Source organism: Phyllostomus hastatus, unplaced genomic scaffold (genome assembly GCF_019186645.2).
Source record: "Phyllostomus hastatus isolate PE091 unplaced genomic scaffold, TTU_PhHast_1.1 phas_contig_209, whole genome shotgun sequence".
In the NCBI taxonomy this organism is placed as follows: domain Eukaryota; kingdom Metazoa; phylum Chordata; class Mammalia; order Chiroptera; family Phyllostomidae; genus Phyllostomus; species Phyllostomus hastatus.
The window spans coordinates 2,216,680-2,240,264 of NW_025333735.1; the positions used below are offsets into that span (position 1 = coordinate 2,216,680).

The window sequence follows — 23,585 nt, forward strand, 5'->3', positions numbered from 1 at the left end:
GGGTTTTTTGAGGTAAAATGATGAGAGTTGAGGTGATGTGGACAGGGCATCCTGGCTAGTGTCATGCATGGTGTCCAAACCTTGTGAAATCTTAGCTGGGGAAAGTAAGTTTCAAAAAGTTTGCAGTGGTTTTGGTTTTATTTTTTGACCTCAGATTTCACAGATTCTATGATAGAGCTAATAAGGAATGACTACCTGCACACCAAGTTTCACAGACTCCCTGCATTGCCTCCTCAAGGTTATTCTTAGTCTACCTACATTTTTCCCTTGTTCCTTCCTTCTAATGTATAAGTTGCTTTCCTCCTCTTCTTGCCCCATAATTTTCAGGACCATACCGGCATAGAAAGTACATTATATTTTATCTTAATTTTGAAGATGACACAAGTATTGGTACTTGTATGTATGATATTAGATAATATATTTTAAGCTATGAAACAGATTTGTGTGGGAATCAAAAAGCTCATTGCTTACCTTTGCAGTTCCTGGAACACTGAGATAGGCCATTTTGGAGCGTTGGTCCACTGTGAAATTTCCCATTGATGTTCCAGTGGGATCCCAGAGAGAAATGATGGGATACTGTCTTTCCCACGTGATGAGGAAAAATGTGTCCTTTCCCACAGTGCTATCAATTATTACAGTTCCATTCATCCAAATATCATTGCTGAGTGTTAATCCCTTACTTTCAAGCTGTATAAATACATATTTAAAAATTAATGACTGCAGAGAAGAGTAATTTTATTCTTTATTGTTTTTAAAACATAGTTTTTAGTTTCTGGCCTGGTGTGAGAACAAGCTTATATAGGTCATATCTCCTTAGGCTTGTGATCTGTCTGAAAGCTGACTGGGCTATGACAGTTGTTAGGTAGAAGGTATGGAAACATAGGGTCGGAGAAAAGGACAGAGAATAATAAAAGCATTAGAATAGGAGAATGTGTTTTGCACTTGGAGACATGGCCATATTATTTTTTCTCAAATGTTTCATAAACACCCACCTGAGACTTTAGCACTAAAGAGTGCTAAAAGTCAAGGAAGAACTAGCTGTAGGGTGTGTGTGTGTGTGTGTGTGTGTGTGTGTGTGTGTGTGTAAATTACCCTCAGTTTAACCAACTTCTTGATGACCTAAAGGAAAAGAGTTATTGATGGTGGCTACAATATTTGAGTAGAGACTCAGTAAGGCCAAGACTAGCAAATCCTAGGTTCAGCACTCAAGGCTATTTTTTTCTGGTGTGAAATCTTCAAATAATTTTTTGCGCATTTAAGAGTGAGTAACCCTTGACAATAAACAAGTCCAAGAGGAGTGCAAAGAGGGCAAAATGATGTTTATGAAGGTTTCAATCTTGAGAAGCAAACATTAGAACCTTTCTCTGAGAGGAGCCTCAAAGAAAGTTTCTCATGTCTTTGTGGATGGCTCTTCGTCAAGCACAGCAGACTTTATCTACTGACCAAGAAGGTGCTTTCCATAGATGTGTCATTTCAGAAAATGATGGGGAATTTCAGTTCTGCTCCAACCCAGTCTTCAGCCAAATATACCTCCATATCAGTGCTGAGAGAAGAGAGTGAATTCTACCATTGAAACGTCATTGCAGTGACAAAAACCCCAGTCCTGTGTTAGGTAGACATGTCTTTGAGTGGACAAAGTGTTATTATCCAGTTAAGTCTGAAAGTGAGTGACTTTTTTAGACTCTCCATCAGGAAAGTGTAGGAAAGTTAGAAGCCTTTGGCTACATAGTAGTAGGGAAAATAGCTGAGTAAGGAGTGAGATGCACCCTCTCCTGTGTATTCTGGCTGCCATTTTAAGTGAGGGGGAACAAAACCTTTCTGCCCCTTCCCTACAGTGTATGAAGTATATCTAAAAAGCTTTGGGCACTTCCTCTTTGCAAATGTCTCTTCTATGGCTGAGTTTCCACATCCTGCTCTTATATTTAAAATTTCTTTGGAATATTCCATTTTAATGTCCCACTGTCCACTAAAAATGACTAAATTCTAAACAGAACACAAAATAATATCCTCACAATCAATTTTTCCTCTTTACTTGTCAATTTTAGACAGTAGTAGCATTGTTTTGTAAGACAACCAGAGTGAAACCCTCAGAAATTAGTTTTATTCTCCTTCAGTTTATTCCCCATACACTGCCAGGCTGGATCCCAAACCACTCTTTAATCTGTTTGCCATGTAAAGCTACAAACCAGATCTCTATATCAATCTTCTCATAGAATCCTAATCCTGTGTTTTATAATCTATGTGCTCTTCATTGTTGGAGACTAGTGGAAAATAGGTTTTTTTTAGGTGATCATGTCAAGTTTTAATGTAGGCAGTGATCTAAAAATGGGAAGATGGAAGGTAAGTCTTCACATATGGTGACATGACAGACTTGGTGGGAACTGATATGGATAAAAACAGAATTTTGGAAAAAAACACTGTCAAGGAAATAGACTGTGTTGACATTTCACATGAGCCATGAATAAAGAATTGAAGCTTAGTCAAAGATTTTGAGTCTAAGTAACAGAAAATGAGGGTGTTATTTAAATCTGGATGAAAACAGAAGTTGAGTTCAGAGGAGAGGTGAATAAAATAGAAAGCCAGTGAAAAGAGTGGTCAAAGACATTAAGGCAACCCCTAAATTTTTTAGATGTGTAATGATTATTCATTCTATTTCTTCAGATAAATTTCTTTCCAAGATACTTTTCTTCCAATTGCAAACCATGTTCTTGAATTAATTCATCTAATTTCAATTTATTTCACAGCAATGTAGGGTGTGAGAAATCTTAGAAGTATGGTAGTTTTTTAAGCATTCACAGAAAAGTGGATGCTATATTATAGGACAAAGTCTAGTTTTTAATGGAAAAATTTAACATTTTGATGTTATCCTGCAACCCAACACTATGTGAGAAGAAAAAGAAAAAATGTCTGCTATTTTACTACTTACTTCATTATTTTACTATTTAATTTGGCCATATCTAAAGAATAATTTGTATTTTATACTTAAGTTTTCGTTTAATTAACAAGTTACTTTGTGAAATATACAGAACTCAAAACTTGTAACAACCAAGGTAATTTTCTTGTTTATGACTAAATGCAAACACAAAAACCTGAGGAATAGGAACTCAGACCTGAAGAGACTTCTGGGAAGTGGCGGTGTTTCCAGATGCAAGGGTCCCAAAAGCATCAATGAGGCCATTGTTCACAGCGTTATCTGAGGCAAGAAAATGTCTTCCTCCTAAAATGTAAATACATTAAGTAGGCTGCTCTCTAATAAGTACTTACCACAACTTAGTAAGTTTAAGGTAATGGTAAATAAAACAATAGTTTTAGTATATATTATTAAAATATAACCAAACCAGATAGAGGTAAAGAATAACTCTAAAATATTAACTTGAAAGTATGATAACCAGAAAGTGTAAGCTACCTTTATACTTCCCTTGTAGAAATCTCAGGTGGTTGAAATGCATTAAATAATCATAGAATCTAAAGAAAAGATGTTATAATTCCATATATTAAAGCTCTCAGACTTCACACAATCCCTTTAAAAAATTCCTCATTTTCACTTTATGATACAGTTCTTAACAGTGCTGGCTTTGAGATTTTCCAGCCACAGTGGGTCAGAATCAGAAAACTTGGACGGTTAAAGAGCTGCTATATCGAGGTAGCCTGACAACAGCTGGTAATGAGGGGAGAGAAACGCAGTAAGCAATGGAGACAAGTCTCCAAAAGTAGTACTTTGGAGGGCTAATTGGGATAGAAATAAAGTTTACAAAGACCATGGAAGCACTTTGAAACTATGGGAGTTTATACAACCAAGCATTTAAAAAGCAAGTGTATGTTTGGTTACATTAGAAACCAACTCAATATACAGGGTGGGGCAAAAGTAGGTTTACAGTTGTCCATATGGAAAATAATGCAATAATTAATAAATAATAATACAGAAGTAAACTGTATGTTTCACATTCTCCCAAGTACTCCCAATTGTAAACCTACTTTTGCCCTGTAATAATTGATATCATAAAGTTTTATATTGTGTATTCTCTACTATATTTAAGAAGGCACTGAAAACATGTAATCCATTTTTATCATTAGTCTCTGTATCTAAGATAATAGCTGCCAGAGTAAATGTTTATCTAGAACCTTTTTGTTATTTAGATCTATTCAGCCTGAGCCTCTGTTAATCTTATTTCCCCCCTACACCTGCAGCCTAAGTAAACTTTGGTTTCATGGATTTCTTACTACCCCTCCATGTGCCCTGCATCATCATCACAACATGACTTTTCTACTCATGACCTGATCATCTGTTCTACCCCTTTTCCTCCAGAGAAATTCAACGTCTTGTTCAAGGCCCAGCTCAGAGGTCGCCTGGCGTCTCATGCCTTCTTTCCCTGATTTATACAACCCTGGGAGAATTAATGGCTTCCTCTGCTCACTTAGGGCTTGTCTCATAGATAGTCCCCCTGTTATGCAGGAATGTTATCTGATTATGCTATCTGATTAGTAGATTTATTAGTCACTCTAGTCTGCTGGACTCTGAGCACCTTGCAAACAGAGATCAGGTCTGGTTTAATTCTGGTCCCTAGCTCCTGGCACAGTGCCTTCAGAGCTCAAAAGAAGTTAAGTTGTCAGTCTCTACACTTACACACTGCTATTAAAGGACTGGCATATACAGGCCATATTTTACCTGTTATTTTGCTCATCTGTGTGACTGCTGCATCAGCATCTGGTCCCAAAGCAATCAAATGAATGATGGCTCCACTTTTTGACACTTCATCAACACAACTTTTTGCAGTGTTATCCTCCCCGTCGGTCAGCAGCACTATTTCAGACCCATCTGTTTGGGAGTACTTTTTTCCAATTACCTAACCAGAGCATAAATACAAAATATTCCTAGGTGAAATAGACTTACAGGAAATTAGAAAAAAGATGTACAGAGAAAATAAATAAAAATGTGCAGAAAAAAGGGATAGCTTGTATTTTCAAATTATAGAATCTGCAATCAACAACCCCTAAGGGAAGTTAAACATGATTGTATTTTCTGTCCATCTGCTACAGAGAATATTTGCTCAAGTGAAGTTTCATGGGAGCGGGGCTTTGGAACACCCTACTTGGGTTAAATAACAATGACATCTCAGTCTGGGGAAGTCAGGTCAACCAGGCACTAAAAATGTAATTGCAGAGTAGCGTTAAATATTTCTCATTTCTTTGACCAGACCTTGTGTGACAAGCCTTCAGTATATAAAATCTGTTGCATAGACAGCTAAATGCATTATGAAACCACTTGAATATTAAAAATATCTTAAAGATTTCAAATTAGGGAACCCTCAGTATGCTTATAGAAAAAGGATATAGAAAGTTCTAAACAGGTCAAGGTTAAGAATCTTGTTATGTAACTTTTATTTTATATCTAAAAGTAACAAGCACAAAACCAAGTATATTGGTGGTAGTCAGAGAATACATGAATTATGTTTATTGAGATGGAATTCTATTTGTGGCTTGAACCCATTTCCTACAAAGCCGAACAGTTTACACTCATATTTCTGAATCTAGGCTCCTATAAAAAAGGATAAAGAGAATTTGTCACAGGATAGCAATTATATTTTATCTTCTCTGACAGGTTTAATTGGTAGTGGCTTCTTGGCATACCAGTTGGAGAAATTCAGTGCAGGCCAAGTAGAAAAACTGACGGATTTATCAGTAACTTCCATGGGGTTGGAGTGGAGGTGTGTGGATTTGCAGAAAAGGGTTTGCTGTGTGAAAATCCCTGACAAACTGAGACTGAGAAATGGGAAATGCTTTTATATATTTACTGCATCACCATCACATTCTCCCTACACATTTCATTGCAAAATGAAGATCCAAAGATTAAGCAGATTTCTCTTTTCTTCACCTTTTCCTTTCTTGTATTAGTTATTCACTAAGCACTTAATATGTGTTAGTCACTGTTTTGGCTGCTGGGGATTCAAAGGACTACATGGCTCCTGCATTCCTGGCAAGGATGGAATGAAATTTTAAAATATTTACTGAATCATCAGAGAAATGAAAATTAAAGCCACAGTGAGATACCATCTCACACCTGTCAGAATGGCTATCATCAATAAATTAACAAACAACAAGTGATGGTGAGGATGTAGAGAAAGGAGAAACCTTTTGCATTGTTGGGGGGAATGCAGACTGATGCAGCCACTATGGAAAGCAGTATGGAGATACTCCAAAAAACTAAAAATGGATTTGCCTTTTGACCCAGCAATCCCACTTATGGGAATATATCCAAAGTAACCCAAAACACTGATTTGGAAGAGCATAAGCACTCCTGTGTTCATTGCAGCATTATTTACAATTTTCAAGACATGGAAACTGCAATTTCTATGGGTCCATCAATAGATGAAAGGATAAAATAACTATAGGACATTTGCATAATGGAATACTGCTCAGCCATAAAAAAAGAGAAAATTTTACCCTTGCAACAGTATGGATGAACTTGGAGAATGTATACTAAGTGAAATAAGCCAGTCAGAGAAAGACAAATACCATATGATTTTACTTATGTGGAAACTAATGAACAAACTGAACTCACAATTGAAATCAAGACAGACTCATAGATGGAGAGCAGGATGACAGCTAGTGGGGAGGGGGAGGTTAGAGGGTGGTGGGATGGAGCAAAAAAGAAAAAGGAATCATAGACCTGGGCAACAGTGTGGTGATTGCTGGGGGGAGTGGAATGTGAGAGGACTAAAAGGTAATATAAAAATACAATAAAGGTTAAATTAAAAAATATTTATGGAGATAGAGGTGAGGGACTGAGGAGAGAAAAGATTAGTGGCAAAGAGAATATATTCTGTCATTTAAGAGTAACAACACAGTGTTATAGTGCTATATTTTCTGAAGCACTTGCTAAGTGTTAAATGTATTTTATACAATGTGTAATTCAAGATCAAGCTCCCAGTCTGTCCCTAGACCACTATCCTACTACCGTTCTTACTCCCTACAGTTTATTTTATACAGGGCAACCAGAGTCATCTTCTTAAAACATGAATTGATGATCAGTCTCTGATACTTAAAACCCTTCAGTAAGTTTCTGTTGTACTTAAAATAAACTAAAACCTCTTATATTTTTTAAGCTTTGAAATATCTAGACATTATCTACCTGCCAACTACCTTTTGCACCCCCTCATTTGTCAAACTCCAGTGCCACTAGCTTTATAAATTTGTAGATTAATCCAGTTCTTTTCTTAAGGGACTTTGCACTTGCCTCTCTGCCTGAACTGACTGCCCTTTCTCATCCTTTAAATCACAGCTTAAGTTACCCTTCAGAGAAGGTCTCAGTGGCCTCTCCACCTAAAGTAGGCAGTGCCTCTGCTTCCCCAGTTACTCTGTCTCATCACTCTGTTTGGTTTCCTTACAACACTGTCTTCACAACCTACCATTATTGTTTTTATTCACTTATTTATTTATGTATTTTCAGTTCCTTACTGAAATCACATGCACCACAAGAACAGAGAAGCTTTGCTTGGCACATAAGTATATGTTGAATAAATTATGTGTTTGCCCCTTACTTCCTACAATAAATATATCTTGAAAAAATTAAAACATGAAAAACCCTATGTGCTAGCTTTTATTACCCTATTTGACCAATGAGGTAATTGATGACTTCAGAGATGAACAATCATGCTTCGTGCCGCAAGGCTAGAAAGTGATCATTGGAGTTTTCACCTAGGACTTCATGCTAGGAAGCTACACAAAAATGTTATACAATTTATAAGGGAGAGAGATTTAATAGTTGTGGGAACAGGAGGAAATGCTACAAGAAGCATCGAGGATTTTGAAGAATTGGTAGAATCTTAGCTTGTGAAGATGGAAAGAAGAAACATCTTAGGGAGAGGAATTGCCTGGTTAAAGGCACGGAGGCTGTTAGTATGTGGTGGGCTTGGACCACAATGTGCGTGGAAAATTGGTTAGAGCATAGAGCACCAGAAAGGGAGCAATGAGAAAAAAGGCTGGAAAGAGAGATGAGAGCAGTTTTACTGAGGGGGTAAGAGACTTTTGAGTAACATCAGACTGAAGAATTCAGACTTAAACTTATTGCCTGTGAGGGGAGAGTAAAGATTTCTGAGCAGGAAAATGACACATTTACATTAATTATAAGCTCAAGATGAAAATTTGGAAAAAATAAGATTTATGATAATAGATGTCAATTATATATTTACTATATAATATAATTGTTCTCATATCTGAATATATTCCATTTAATTCCCATAATTTCCTATGAGGTAGACATTCTTATGTGACCATATCTTATAGATAAGGCATTGAGGTGCTAAAAGCGTTGCCTAAGATCACATAGCTGGGAAATAGCAGTCAGTACTGTGATGTCAGAACTCATGTTCTCACCCCTGTTCCTTACCCCCTGACTAACAGTCCCTGCTACATCTGCCTTAATAGGTAAGCATCTTATTGTCCTAACGGAATGTCACAGAAAGTAAAATGGAGATTGGCCCAAGGTGGAATCTTACCATATAACTTGTTTCATTGCCTTAAACGTTGATGACTTTTGCTGCCCAATCACATTTATTTATTTAACTAACATTTATTGACCACTGACTAGTGTAAGGTAAAAAAAAATCATACACACACACACACATAACAAAGAAACAAACAAAAAAACAATGTCTCTGACTTCATTGGATTTACACTCAGTGGCATTTTTATAGTACTATATTTACTCATCAGTTTATTCACTGATTCACTGATCCATTAAGAAAGTCAAGTGAATTAGTTATGCTAAAGTTAGTGAGCAAGTATGGGCAGCAGCAATAATAGAAAAATGTCCCAATAATAAAAAGCCAAACAGTGTTGGCTGATGTTGCTCAGGTCATGGGGCGTTGCACTGCAAAGTGAAAGGTGGCTGTTCCAATTCCTGGTCAGCACACAGGCCTGGGATGTGGATCAGAGGTAAGTTGGGGCACATAGGAGAGGCAACTGATGTTTTCTCTCACATCGATGTTTCTCTCCCTCTCTTTCTCCCTCCCTTCCCCTCTCATTAAAAGTAAATAAGTAAAATCTTTTAAAAAGTTCAAACAAACTATAGACGCAGTATGAATTTCACCTGAAATGCTGATTGAATTCCAGAGCAGATGGAAGTTCCCCCACCAGCTGCTGTAGGCAAGAGATTTGAGAGCATTTCTCTTTCCTTGGTGCTTATTATTTGGATCAGCTCTCTTTTAATGGAGGCACTACTATCAAAGTGCACCATCCCCACCCAGGTTCCATTTCCAATAATCTGCAGCAGGAACTTTGCGGCTTGATTCATTCGATTTAGGCGATCAGAACCCTGAATGAACAAGGACAAGAAAAACAACCAGGTGGCTGTGACAGGAAAATAGTAGCAGTTTACATAAAGTGAGTAAACAGAAGCTGTTAAGAATTTCATGTTATTAGTCATTTCTCTTATTAGTAATTGGTATTATTAAAGAAAGCAATTTTAAATTGATAACATTTCAAAAATATAGTTATGTGCATTATGAACACATATAGTATATTAAGGAACACAGGCTTTTAACTAGCAGAGATTCTTGGCTACTTAGCTCTCAAACTGCAGGTGCAGGTTCAGGGGCTGGCTTGGAATTGCAGGGTGATGATTCACACCTTAGAGACTTCCTAAGTACTGCTGCAGTATGAAGATGAAACCACTTCCTAGGTCCCAGGTATCAAACCACACTATCAGGATTCCACCTAGAGACTAAAATTTCCCATCCATTGGAGACTAAACAATTTGAAAGTTAAAACCTTCTTGAGCTGCAGCTAAATTCTGAGAGGCCCCATTCCTACCTCTTCTGCTCCTAACCTCTCCCTGCCATTTCTCCTCTAATGGATTAATCGGAATTGGTTCTCTGGTAACCCACTAAGACTCACATCCCTCTTACCTAGGTGAATGCCCAGATGTAAGTCTCTTCATACATTTGTCTTTTCCAGTCCCTCAGCACCAACTTATCTGTAGTACCTCCCCTTAACACATGCTCAAATTCCCTTCTGAACTCCCTAGATCCAGATCATAATGAGAGACTTCTACATCCCCATCTTTGAGGGCTCTCTCTGTCACTTTGTTTTACCTTTAAACTTGCACTTGTCATCTCTCCCCAATGACATTTCTATGTGCTGGTGTTTAGCACTGATGCTCTTCTGAAACCTGTGCTATTGTGGATTATTCTCTGCCCTTTTGAGTATCCACACAATCCCCCATTTGTCGAATATATTGTTTCTGATCTTCAGCATGCTCAGTTCTATCTCAAATGTGTCATCCTTCTGGATGCCTTATCACATTATGTCTGCTCTTTTGTAGGCCATTTATTTCAGTAATTATATATTGAGCACCTATATGTGGTAGATCTCACTTGAGACAAAAGGGAGACAAAGATGAGAAAGGCATGGTTTCAGGTAGTAAAGGACTGGTACCTAGAGGATATGGTTCCAAGTCCTAGAGGGGTGCCTCATCTAGAGGCAGACAAATGTGTAATTTCAATATATGTACAGTAATAGAGGTTTGCACAGTTCATTGTGGGAGAGCAGCAGAGGGCCTTCAGCCCAGCCTGGAAGGCCAGTCCCTCTCCTGGAGGAGCTGGGTGCCTGTACCAAATCTTGAAGGAGGAGTGTGAGTGAACCAAGTAATGTGGAAGGGAAAGTTTTTGCAATGCAACTGTGAACACTTCAAGGGTATGGATCTCTGTTGCTAGAGCCTAGAACCGTGCCATTTACTGAATGATAGTGGAAGGAACGAGTGGCTAAATCTGACCATGTTTTCCTTATAGTGATGCTTTTTGTTTGTATCTCTGATCATTAAGAGGTCCTTTATATAGATGATAAAGCAGACTGACTCTGAAAGGAGTTCAGCAATCCACTTTGTCCTCATGTCTGTCAAGTATTTCCAGTAGGTAAAGGGGGCAGAGGAGAAAACACTTCAATATTTCAATCTATGTTCCAATCTTCTAACCAAATCTTTACTAATGGGCCTAAAAGTCCTCCTATGTAAACCCTCCATTTTCTGGAAGAAAGAAAGAGACCCTCAGTTTCGGACTTTTAAACTCTATTGCCATCCTTTTTTCATTACAATAGTCACTGGCCATTCTGAGGTCCTGATCCCAGGACATGATGGGACTTACGCCACCATGCAGTTTAACAACCCAGGTGAAGGCAGTGTTCTGGGTGTTCTTAGGCATTTACTCCCTAAGTAGGCGGTGGGGGGACCCACCCCCTGCCCACTAGTAACTATATCTAGGAAAAAATGGGCCCATGACTTACTGTATGAACTTACCCCCATGCTTCCAGATTTATCAAGAACTAGGCATACAGTTCTTTCTCTGGCCTGCAGCAGTGAGAAGACAGGTGGAGAGGGTGATCTCGTCATAGGTGTGGAGTTTTTTATGTCCTCAGAATTGCTGATTACCTCCCAGGTGCTTCTGTAACCACACTTTTCATTTTGTAGGCTTGGAGCTTCTCGGTTGTGGTTTTTTTCATTACAGAATTCAACAACCTTGAAGGTTAATAAAATGAAAATAATAAGTTATATATAGAATGCATTTAAAATTTGACTGAAAAGTTGATAAAAATAAACACATCTGATCTGCAAATATGCTGTTTATTTAATGCAATATAATTCATTGAGGAATCAGATAATAAATAGTAAGGTGGATTTTCAATAATAGTAATAATAAGTAACACTAATTGAGTGCTTACTATGTGCCAGTCAATGTTCAAAGAATTCTATATCAAGACATCTAATTGTTCAGGTCACCTGCACAGATATTTTGCAAACAGGGTAACATATACTTGGATTATAAATATACAATATGAAGTATGACATACTTACAGAATCAATACCTTGCATAAACATTATGGATGTCTTTTCAGTCTGATATTTATCAGGGAAGAATTGACAATCTTTTTCAAACAGTTTTGTCTTAGAATCAATTCTGCATCTATTAAGTATACAACTGTTTCCTTGACACTTATAAACTCTATTCATACCAGTAATACCTGTGGAACACCTGCAAATAGGTAACAGTTAGTCTTTGAGGCAATCTAACCATTAACATTTTTAAAAATCTTATGTTTCTCTATTCACAAGGATCCTTACATCAAGATTTTTGTTTTTATTTGTCCGCAAAATTTAAGGATTTCTACTGGGGTTGTTTTCCAAGAAATTTCAGAGGGAAATTTTAAGTGGTATCTCCAGCATATGCAATGGCTGAGTTAACTTCTGAGATTAAAGTTGCTGCTGCCCTACTTACACAAATGGCTGGAGGCTCCCCTTTTCCTAACAGCTCTCCTGGTAGCCTTGTAGTAGTAAATGCCTCACAGGCATCTGGGCAAGGCAATTTGTGAAACCATTTACTCTTGGTACCACCTTAGCTTCTTCTTCATAGGTTATTTTCAAAGAAGATATTTCCAAAAGAATGTGATGTGACATAACTACAAGTGTTTTGATTAGTCAAGAAGCATTTTTATCCAAAGTGAAATACGGCCTGAAGGAAAGACTGAGGTACTGCCTAGGACAGTACAGATGGTGGAGGCATTTTAGACATATGTTTTATTGCATGGAACTGCAATTATGTCCATGTTGCATGGATATAACAAACATGCTGGGATGTGAATACATCCCATCTTTTCCATGTGTTTCCAGTTGATATTTAAGAAACAGTGACTAGCTTTTATACAGTGATTTAGGGAGGCTGCTACATATATGTTTGCTCCTACTACCCTAAAACTCAGTGAATATAATGTCATCTATATTAACAATCATGATGAATGTTCTGCAGTAGAAACTAGACATTCAGAGGGAATGTGATGTAAACAAATGTAATCAATGTAACACTCTTTAGAATCTGTGTCCTGAAACTGGTGCTATGAGCTGATAAAAGGCCTTCATTGAAATCATGTATCTTTGAGTTTGTGCATTTTTAATAAGTCCCCAGCTCCAGTGGGGCATCTAAGATTGATTAAATTGATGGCACACAATTTTAGATATATTTCTCCTACCCATTCAGCTCTCTTGACCTCAGAACTGAAAGGATTGCTTTTTATTAACTGTGACATTAGGTTGGTATTTTAAAGTAACTTTTATAAATCCTAAGAAATCCCTGTTGGGTCCTTGAAGCTGGTTGATTCCATTTACAACTTCAGCGTAAATGAGTTGTGGCAGCCATAGTGGAGAGGTATGCCACCTTGGCTTCCAAATGTTCCTGGAGTTATCTGTATTTTAAATGGGCAACTAGTCCTTGGAGATACACTTTCTGAAAACAAAACAAAACAAAACAAAACAAAACAAAACAGAAAAGCATTGTTTTGTAATACAGCAGCTGTTATCTACATTGAGACAAAATGAATGGTGTTTCAAATAGATCAAAGTAAGAAAAAGAGGAAGTTAACAGGTTGAAGTAATTTAAGAAAATTGAAATGGTCATGCCTTGTTGCTTCAATTTTTTTTGATGAAGCACTGTAGTAAGGTTTCTCTTCATTGTACTCATCAAACACTCCCCAGCGGAGATGGGCCCACTCATGGACAAACAGTCTACCTGTGGGAAAATATTCCAAACACATGACCAAAATTCAAGTGACAAAATTCATCCTTCACGTATTTTAAGAAATGTCCTAGTTATATTTGGGTTTTAAGTAAGTGACAATATTTATTTATTTTTGTTTGTAAAAACATATAGCATTATGTTAAACTATAATATTGTATATAGTATATTATCTTTTACTTCTACAACATGTGAAATCAACAAAATATTTATTATGTGTGTATGTATATTCTATGGATGAAATAGACTGGGCTTGGTTCTTGGGGGCAGGGGACAAATGTCTTAGATATTCCAATAGTTTTTGGTTCTCCAAAGTTTACTCCTTTTTGGGAACCACCCTGCCTGGTTTCAGAAGCTGTAACCCCCCATGGCTAAAGTTGACTGAGAGACCTTGGGACCCAAGCCACTAAGGGGACAAAGCTTATCTCCTTGGCAGGGGTGCTGCCTCTGCCCCCTTTTAGTTCACCCTGCTTGGCCCCTGGCGGATGACTGATTAGCCAAAGATGGGTAAGATTCCTCAAAGGATGGATGACCTAAAACAGGTATGGTCATGAAGGGGCCCTCAGGGAAGGACTTGGGGGCCTATAGAAAAAGGGGGCGATGGACCCTCACCCCTCAGCTTTGACACAGCCTGAGTCTTCATTCTGTCTGCAAGAAGTCTCCTAATCTCTTGGCTGCCTTATTTCCCCTGCCTGATTTAAGCCTGAAACAATGCTGGAGGGTGGTGCAGCCCTGGGCAGGAATAGGAGGTTGGTAGGAATCAGGCCTAAGAAAGAATGTCTAAAATCCTGTGAAACCTGCTTTGTTTAGAATGCCCTCAATTTTGTCATAAGGGTTCAAGCATGAAATGAGTTTGTTTCCCAAAGTTTTATAGCCCTTTAGCTAACTGACCCTGACTCAGAATAAGCCTTCATTGTTCTTTGTACTTATCTATTGTTTGATCATTACTTCCTGACAATGATTGATGAGCTTTACCTGTATTCCTATGCAAATTGAACCCAATAAAGGCCCATTGAGGAAAAGGCTCCTGGCTCTTCTCCTTTGAGAGATGGGCCACCTTTCCTCCCCAAGCAGATCCTGTCCTGGTAGACTTAATCTCATCTGTGGTGGATGGGGGAATCCCTGAGGGTGGAGCCCCCGCCTCCCCACAACTCCTACTAACAACATGAACAGATATGTAAAATTTGTGGTACTAAAATTTCAAGTAAATGGTAAAAATGTCTATTAAAGCCCTGGCTGGTGTAGCTCAGTGGATTGAGCGTGGGCTGGGAACCAAAGTGTCCCAGGTTCGATTCCCAGCCAGGGTACATTCCTGGGTTGCAGGCCATAACCCCCAGCAACCGCACATTGATGTCTCTCTCTCTCTCTCTCTCTCTCTCTCCCTCCCTCCCTCTCCCTCTCTCTCCCTCTCCCTCCCTTCCCTCCCTAAAAATAAATAAATAAAATCTTTAAAAAAAAAGTTGTTTAAAAACAATGTCTATTAATATTCCCCAGGAGAATAAATAATGAAAAAAAATGGAAACATTGGTATAGATCATATATAATGTTGAGGATACCTAAATGAAGTGGTTAATTTATAACACTTAGGACTTATAAGCATTAATTATATGAAAATAATTATAAATTATATACTTAACACTATACTAGGTACTAGTGTTACAGGGTGCAGCCAAGAGGGGGGACCCCAAATGGGCATTTGAAATGGGGTCCAGAACTTAAGGTGTCCAGGAGATTTTAAGATGTCTCCATCCCCCCCCCCACCCAGGGTGTGGGTTGGGGGAAGGGACAAATGGAGCAAGGCCATTGAGATCTGTTTTGCATAGCAACAACCTTGCAGCTACCCTCTGGTGTGGTCATTTAACATATCTATAGCCTTTGGCTGGTCGCTTAGATATGTTAAATAACTGTGATCATCTCTGAGCCAGGGGAATGGAAGTAACTTCCCCACCAACACGTGACTGGGGCAGATTCCCCCCCCCCACACAAGCTACAGCGCCTGTGTGGGAGCTCGGAGAAGATTGGCTCCAGGACATGGGGCCACACCTGCCCAGACTCAAGATGGCAGCCCAGTAAAGCTGGAAGGATACGAGTTCCGGCATGTGAAGCCGAGTGTGGGAGGAGTCGGAAATGAGGCTGCAGAGGAAGATTGGCCGCGGGGATTTAAACCCCAGACTTGGCGGCCATTAGGAAAGAGAACCACGCGGCTTTGGCAGAGTGGGGGCTCTCCCCTTCCTGCAGCCCAGAGAGAACCATGCATCTTTAGCAGAGTGGAGACTCCCGCATCCCAGAGAGAGAGAACCACTAGGCCTGGAAGGAGTGGGGACCCCCGCAGCTTTAGAAGGGGGAACCACCACCTGGTTTTAGCAAAGATCCTGGCGACTCAGCCGAGGGTGCCGGGAACCCAGGGAGGTCTCCCAGTCGAGAAGGAGGACTAAGAACCAGAGGACTGCCTGAGCCATGGACTTCGTTTTCCTTCCCTGAAATACGGTACTCTGGACTGGGCAAAGGGGGGAAGGAAGGAAGGACTGTGTCTGTTTGTGGGTGTTTTGGGGGGACTTTGGGGTTTTTGATAAAGACATTAGGTCACTACTTTAAGTTTGTATAGCATTAAATAAACATTTCCTTTCCTTTTCACGAATCTCTGGCATTGAGAGACGTCTTTCCTCTGGCGGCGGACGTAATGGACCCGGGGCCTTATTTCAAAAATAGTATATTGTCCCAGCCCCCCCCTTGATCTGTTCTGTAACACTAGGAAATATAAAATGAATAGGATATATTCTTTTATTAGGATGAACTTACAGGGGGTCAGAATGAAAACATTTTTTTTTCTCCAAATTTCAGGGTAAATGGAAAAATAAAGGTAAATCCACAGCTTGATGGAAGAAAAACCAAGTAGAATTTTGTTTTATTAGTATTAGCAAAGCTTCAAGGAAATAGACATGGAGAAGGGGAAGTTGGAAGTATCAGGTATGTTGTTGTCTCAGTTCCTGCTAGCCCTGTGCTCATTCTGACAGCATTCCACTCTGTGTGTGTCTACTTTTCCTGTCCACTGTGATGGCAGTCCCCAGCAAACCAAGCTAATGCCAGGATGGTTCAAATATACTTCCAGGTAATTGTTGTTGTTGTTATAATTTTATTACTTCTTGCATATATTTCGAGGACTATGTTTTTAATCTTACTTTTCGAGTGCCATGTTGTTGTTAAAACACTGGTTTTTTAGAATGTGAGTTTTTCACAAACACATGTTTAACATTACAGGAGAACCTCTGTCTAAGAGTGAGGGGGAAACTGTCAGTTATGGAATAGGGCTGAGGGGAGGGGTACGAGCAAAGAGCAAGAGCTCAAGTGGGGGTGTTATCTTTAAAAACTGGAGAAAATCCTCTTCCAGATTAGGTGAAGGCTGGCATGAGTTTAGAAGTAGAGAAGAAAAAGGTAGGGGTTCTGTGTTCTTAATGAAGGCATCTGTTGATTGATGATATTGAATGAAGTGACTGGAGATCTTGAAAAATATGGTAGAAGTTTTAAAACAGTTGCTGAGGAACGAGAAAGGGAATTGGGAAGAGGCAAGTACAATATTGCTGAGTAGCTGTGGGGGCTTCACTAGTTTGAAAAAAGTGCTTTTGTAATGATACCAATTAATTTTGTAATTTTCTTTCACAGTCTTGGAAACATTAACAGGGGCAAATGGAAACTAGCTGGAAATTCAGCAGAGAGGATTTGGCAAGTTGAATGAAACATAAGGATACAAATGGTGAGGGACTTGAGCTATTTATACTTTGCTGGACATGCCAGGTAGGGACAAAAGTAAAGCTACAAGGGAGCAAAAGATTTGAGGTGCCGAGGAGAAGAAACATGGTCAGACTAACGTATGGGGGAGAATCAAGATTGGGATGGGATGAGATGATGGAGCTTTCAAGACTGGGGCAGGGAAACAGGTTCAGGTAGAGCCAGAGCTAACTGAGTGACAGAAATGAGAGACTTAGTGAATGCTCATTGAATGGACAATGGAAGGAGAGATAATCTTGGGGTTTGTGGATTCAGGCATGTTTTCCTGTTTAGCAACATGTGAAATAATGTGCTTTAGTTCATTTGAACCAATGATCTTAACTTTTGGATTGAACTAGATGAAATTGCCATTTTTTATAGGTGCAAGTGATCACGAATAGATGAGCACATCTGGTTCAACCAAAGAAGTTAAATGATAATATCAGCAACTACAGCCCAGGAGTGTTTTCTCTTGGCCGGGAACTGTCATCTAGGCTTTTTTTTTTTTTTCAGCTTTTTATGCATTTACCTTCCATCCAGGTGGCGTGTGATTGATTAACATCCAGCTGTGGAGAAGTGGAAAATTAAGATCTGAAAAGTATGGTTTGTAGGAAAAAGACTTATTATTGTTGTTCTGTGTTCAAATCTCTGTAGACACTCTACTGAGTACAGTTGCATGGATTATCTAATTTAACATTGACAACGATTATATAAAGTAGTAATTCCTCTATTCACCTCACCATTTCACAGGAAATAAGCTCAAAAAGGCTAGCTCACTTGTTGAAGGTCACACAGAGCCAGTAAGTAGGGGAGCTCTAAGGCTTGTACACTTAACCTGGGTACACAGCTGCTTTTTGGAAGCATCGCAAACTATATGTTGACCTAAATTCCTACCTGTTGGTCCATATTCACTTTGTTTTTTTCCAAGTACAAAGTCAGGGGTGAGATGAATGTTTTTTCCTTTTTCTCCGCAAGCTGTGAACTGCTTGGTGTATGGTTCATCTCTACCTGGTAGGATAGGTGGTGCGACTAAAACATCAGCCTGAGAATGTTTAAAAAGATGTTGAAAACATTAGGAGTATAAAAGATAACTTTTAGATTGGAAAACTCTGAAACAATTTGTAGCACAGTGGAGAAGAACCAGAAAATATAACGTTTTAAGAAAAGTTTTTTTGACTCTTACATGTTCATAGTTTTCGTATTTTGGTATCTTGTAAAGAGAGTTTTCCTTCCAAGTCTCAGGAATTAATATTGATACACTTTTGAAATGAAGTCTTTTCCCTGTGGCTTCAAACAGGTAAGTGGAAGCTTTGGTCACCATGTCCTGGTACAAAATGAAAAAAATACATGAGGATGGTCAAGTGAGAGTGAGCTAAATGTGCAGAGGTTCATCACAGGCATTTACCAGATTGAGAGTGGGCAGAACAAACAACTCACTAGTGAGCAAAGTCTCTGCTTCAGAATTCTAACTCTACCACCTTTCAATCCAAAATTATAGCTTAGTCTTGCACATTTAAAGGTTTTCAATATAATTCTTCATCAAAAGGCAAATGTTTCTATTTGGTGTCAGGAGAAATTGCATAATATGATAAAGAGCACAGGCTTGAAAATCACCTAGTTGGTCCAATGGTGGCATTAGCACTTTCTGGCCAATAGATCTTGGCCAATTTATATAATACTTTGAAGCTTAGTTTCCTCATCTCTTATATGGACTATTGTTACCTATCTTTGAAGTTGGTATAAACCAGAAATGACTTATAAAGTACTCTATACATAGACAGTCATAAAACTGGTTGATAGCATTACTCTTCATTAATCGAGTAGAGAACAGTCTTAACTGATGCACGCTTAGAACACTTTGTAGGCATGGGACATAGGAGAGGTTTTGCATTACATACCCATTCCCCCAGTGGAAGCAGCTGTGTTGGATTGGAGCCTGGGAGTGGGATGAGGGAAAAATTTGTAGTAGAGGTGGAGCTTTTTTTTAAAATTAATTAATTAATTAATTAATTACTTTATTTTTTAGAGAGGGAAGGGAGGGAGAAAGAGAGCGAGAGAGAGAAACATTAATGTTGGGTTGCTGGGGGCCGTGGCCTGCAACCCTGGCATGTGCCCTGACTGGGAATTTAACCTGTGACACTTTGGTTCGCAGCCCGTGCTCAATCATGCCAGTCAGGGCGGAGGTCGAGCTTTTTGATCATAGACAGAACTTGTTGCTTTCCTCTCAAGGTGAAAACAATGTTATCCCATATTGTTCTGTATTCTGAACTCCAAAATACAATTTCTTAAGAGATACAATTAATCATAAGAGAAATAGTTCTACTCTAGATCTTACTGTCTAATGGGAGGAAATAGATGGAGGAAAGGGTCTGATGGTAATTTAATCTGTATGATTAAACCCAGTGAATAATTGAGAGATCCTAGGACTAGATGATGTTGCCAACCTCTTCATCTTGCTGGCAACATCTCAGTCTATATTGCTGTTTTCTTCAAGGCAGGCTCTTATCGTCCATGATACTTCCTGGCCTAGCATAAGCCCAGAATAGGACTCTCCTTCTTCAGGAATTCCAGGACTCTCTTTTCTTTTCTGCTGAAGGCAGGCCAGTGTGCTGACTCATATGTACTGAAGAGAACAAAGCCATTAATTCAGAGGACTGAAGTCCCAGACGATCAGCTGAGAGTCAGGAAAAGGGCTTTGAGAGCACCCATGGTAGGTTGGAGGTTACTTCATCACTGGCCTAAAGCAGATGAAAGAATTTTCATGTGTTCCCTAAGGATGTTTTCCCTTTCCTTTTTGTTTTGGTAAGTTCAGTTTTCAATGAGTTGTTTCCTTCTGCTTGAAGTGATGGCTCTCTCTGTGCCCATGAGCTAAAAATGTATGTGCTGGTTGAACTCACCAAGAAGAAAAGGGAGAGGAATGAAATAAAATCAGAAGTGAAACAGGAAATGTTACAAGTGATACCAGAGAAAACAAAGGATTATGAGACTATTGTGAACAATTATATGCCAACAAATTGGACAACCTGGAAGAAATGGAAACAATTCCTAAAAACATACAATATGTCAAGACTGAGTCATGAAGAAACAGAAAATCTGAACTGACCAATCACTAGTAAGGAGATTGAATCAGTAATCAACCCCTCCCTGCAAAAAAAGTCCAGGATCAGACAGCTTCACTGGTGAATTATAGCAAACATTCAAAAAAGAATTAATATCAGTTCTTTTCAAACTTTCCCAAAATAGAAGAGGAAGGAACACTTCTAAACTCATTTTAAGAGGACAACAATATCTTGATACCAAACAGATAAGGATGCCCCAAGAAAATAAAATTACAGGCCAAAATCCCTAATGAGCATAGATGCAGAAATTCTGGAGAAACTATTAGCAAACTGAATTCAATGATACTTTAAAATGATGATACACCATGATCAAGCAGGATTTATTGCACAGATGCAAGGATAGTTTACCATTTGCAAATCAAACAACATGATACATTGCATTAGCCAACTAAAGGCTAAAAATCATATGATCATCTCATTAGAAGCAGAAAAAGCACTTGACAAAATTCAGCACTCTTTTATGATAAAACTCTCAACAAAAGTGGATATAGAAGGAACACGCCTCAACATAATGAGGGCCATTTAGGAGAAGCCCACAGCTAATATCAAGGAAGCTCTCAACACCCTTTTCCTGACTCATCATACTCAGTGATGAAAACATGAAAACTTTTTCTCTATGATGAGGATCAAGACAAGGATGCCCACTCTTGCCACTTTTATTCAGCATAGTATTGGAAGTCCAAGCCAGAGCAACTAGGCCAGAATAGAAATAAAAGCATCAAAATCAGAAGGGCAGGAAGAAAAACTGTCACTATTAGAAGATGGCATGATATTATATATGAAAACCCTAAAGAATCCCACCCCTCAAAACTGTTGGAGCTTTGAAAGGAATTCAGTGAAGTTCCAGGGTACAAACTCAGTATATGGTACATTTCTGATAGTAGCAAACTGTCAGAAAGAGGAATTAAGATAATAATCCCATTTACAATTCAAAAAGAATAAAATGCTTAGGAATAATTTTAAGTAAGGAGGTAAAATTACTGTATACTTAAAACATAAGACATTGATGAAAGAAATTAAAGAAGGTTAAAGAAATGAATGGAAAGGTATTTCATATTCATGGCCTAAAGAATCAATAATGTTAAAATGTTTAGACTTCCAGTCAAGAAGGTGGTGTAGGTAAATACACTTTGCTTCCTTGTGCAACCACAGAAAGAATTACAACTAGACCTCAAAACAAATAACAACCAGAACCATGAAAAAATCAAGCTGTATGGAAGTCCGACAATGAAGGATTTAAAGAAGGCACATGTTTCCAGATGGGTAAGAGTTGGGGAGATTCGGAGATGGGTGGAGAAGCATGGAGATACCGTGTGGCACAGGGGGCAGTGGTAGCAGAATAGGAGGTCCCACATTCATGTGTGGTTGATAAAAATGGGGAGGGATACCTCGGGAGTGAGGAATCCTAGCCCTAAATGAGACCACACAGTCCAGGGGTCTGGTGCCAGGAAGATTAATCCCCATAACTTCTGGGAATAAGAACTAGGGTGGGGTGTTGGGGCAGCAGAAGAAACTACAGAATTTTCAGGAGATTCCGACCAAAGGGCCTGCATGGACTTAGAACCTTTGTTGTCCCCCCAACTCTGCTCCAGGATTCAGCACCAGGGTAACAACTGGAAGGGCACTAGTTGCATACAGGGAGTAAGTGAAGTGACTAGAAATAGAGCAAGTGGTGGGCAAACTTCCAGAGGCCAGGCAGTGCCATCATCCCCTGTTCAAGTCCTGCCCCCCCACAGAGCCACAAGTGGTGAAGTGGGTTGCCCCATCTTGGGGATTACCTAAGGCACTGCCCCACACAATTTTTAAGTGCCTTTTCCACAATAGACCATGCTAGTAAGACAGGGAGTCAAAGCAGCTCTACCTAATACACAGAAACAAACACAGGGAGGCTGCCAAATTGAGGACACAAAGATACATGGCACAAATGAAAGAACAGAACAAAACCCTAGAAAAAGGACTAAATGAAATAGAGATAACCAACCTATTAGATGCAGGGTTCAAAACACTGGTGATCAGGATGCTCAGAAACTCATTAAGTAAGGCAACAACATGAGAAAAACACAGGATGAAATGAAGGCTACACTAAGTGAAATAAAGAAAAATCTACAGGGAACTAAGAGTGGAGGGGATGAAGCCAGGACTCAAATCAATGATTTGGAATCTAAGGAAGGAATACACATTCAACCAGAACAGCAAGAAGAAACAACAATTCAAAAAAACCCAAGGGCAGTATATAGGGTTTCAGGGACATCTCCAAACATGCCAATATCTGAATCATAGGGATGGCAGGAGAAGAAGAAGAGCAAGAAATTGAAAGCTTATTTGAAAAACTAACAAAAGAAAACTTTCCTAATTTGGTGAAGGAAATAGATGTACAAGTCCAACAAACAAAATGAGTCCCAAACAAGTTGGACCCAAAGAGGACCACACCAAGATACATCATAATAAAAATGCCAAAGGTGAAAGATAAAGGGAGAATCTTAAAAGCAGCAAGAGAAAAGCAGACAGTTACCTGCACAGGAGTTCCCATAACTTCATCAGCTGATTTCTCAAAAGAAACTTTGCAGGCAAGAAAAGACTGGCAAGAAGTATTCAAAGTGATGAAAAGCAAGGAACTACAATGTAGATTACTCTATCCAGCAAAGCTATCCTTTAGGATGGATGGACAGATGAAGTGCTTGCCAGACAAGATAAAGTTAAAGGAGTTCCTCATCATCAAACCATTATTATATGAAATGTTAAAGGGACTTATTTAAGAAAAGGGAGATAAAAACGATGAACATTGAAGTGGCAACAAATTCACAACTATCAAGAACTGAACCTAAAAAACAAACAAAGCAAACAAGAAGAACAGGAACAGAATCATAGATGTGGAGATCTCATGAAGGGTTATCAGCTGGGAAGGGGAGGAGGAGAATGAGGGAAGAGACGCAGGGATTAAGAAGCATAACTGGTAGGCACAAAGTAGAGAGGGATGTTAAGAATAGTATAGGAAATGGAGAAGCCAGGAAACTTGTATGCATGACCCATAGACATGAAATAAAGGCGGGTGGGTGTTGCTGGACAGAAGGAGGGTACTGAGCAGAGGAGGGCAAAGGGAAAAAATGGGACATCTGTAATAGCATAATCAATAAAATAGTTTTTA

General features: G+C 39.0%; 1 protein-coding gene across 1 annotated transcript in view; it reads right to left on the bottom strand.

Annotated features, from left to right (window-relative positions):
- LOC123816509 (calcium-activated chloride channel regulator 4-like) overlaps positions 1 to 23,585 on the bottom strand; it is a 34,097-nt gene that overhangs the window by 5,962 nt on the left and 4,550 nt on the right. Inside the window, exons 2-10 of the mRNA XM_045835512.1 lie at positions 18,505 to 18,645; positions 18,216 to 18,363; positions 13,442 to 13,550; positions 11,846 to 12,023; positions 11,291 to 11,509; positions 9,089 to 9,313; positions 4,667 to 4,844; positions 3,111 to 3,217; positions 472 to 687 (exon numbers count right to left, since the gene is read on the bottom strand). Of these exons, the coding sequence (XP_045691468.1) occupies positions 472 to 687; positions 3,111 to 3,217; positions 4,667 to 4,844; positions 9,089 to 9,313; positions 11,291 to 11,509; positions 11,846 to 12,023; positions 13,442 to 13,550; positions 18,216 to 18,363; positions 18,505 to 18,645 (1,521 nt within the window). The remainder of the gene's footprint in view (positions 1 to 471; positions 688 to 3,110; positions 3,218 to 4,666; positions 4,845 to 9,088; positions 9,314 to 11,290; positions 11,510 to 11,845; positions 12,024 to 13,441; positions 13,551 to 18,215; positions 18,364 to 18,504; positions 18,646 to 23,585) is intronic.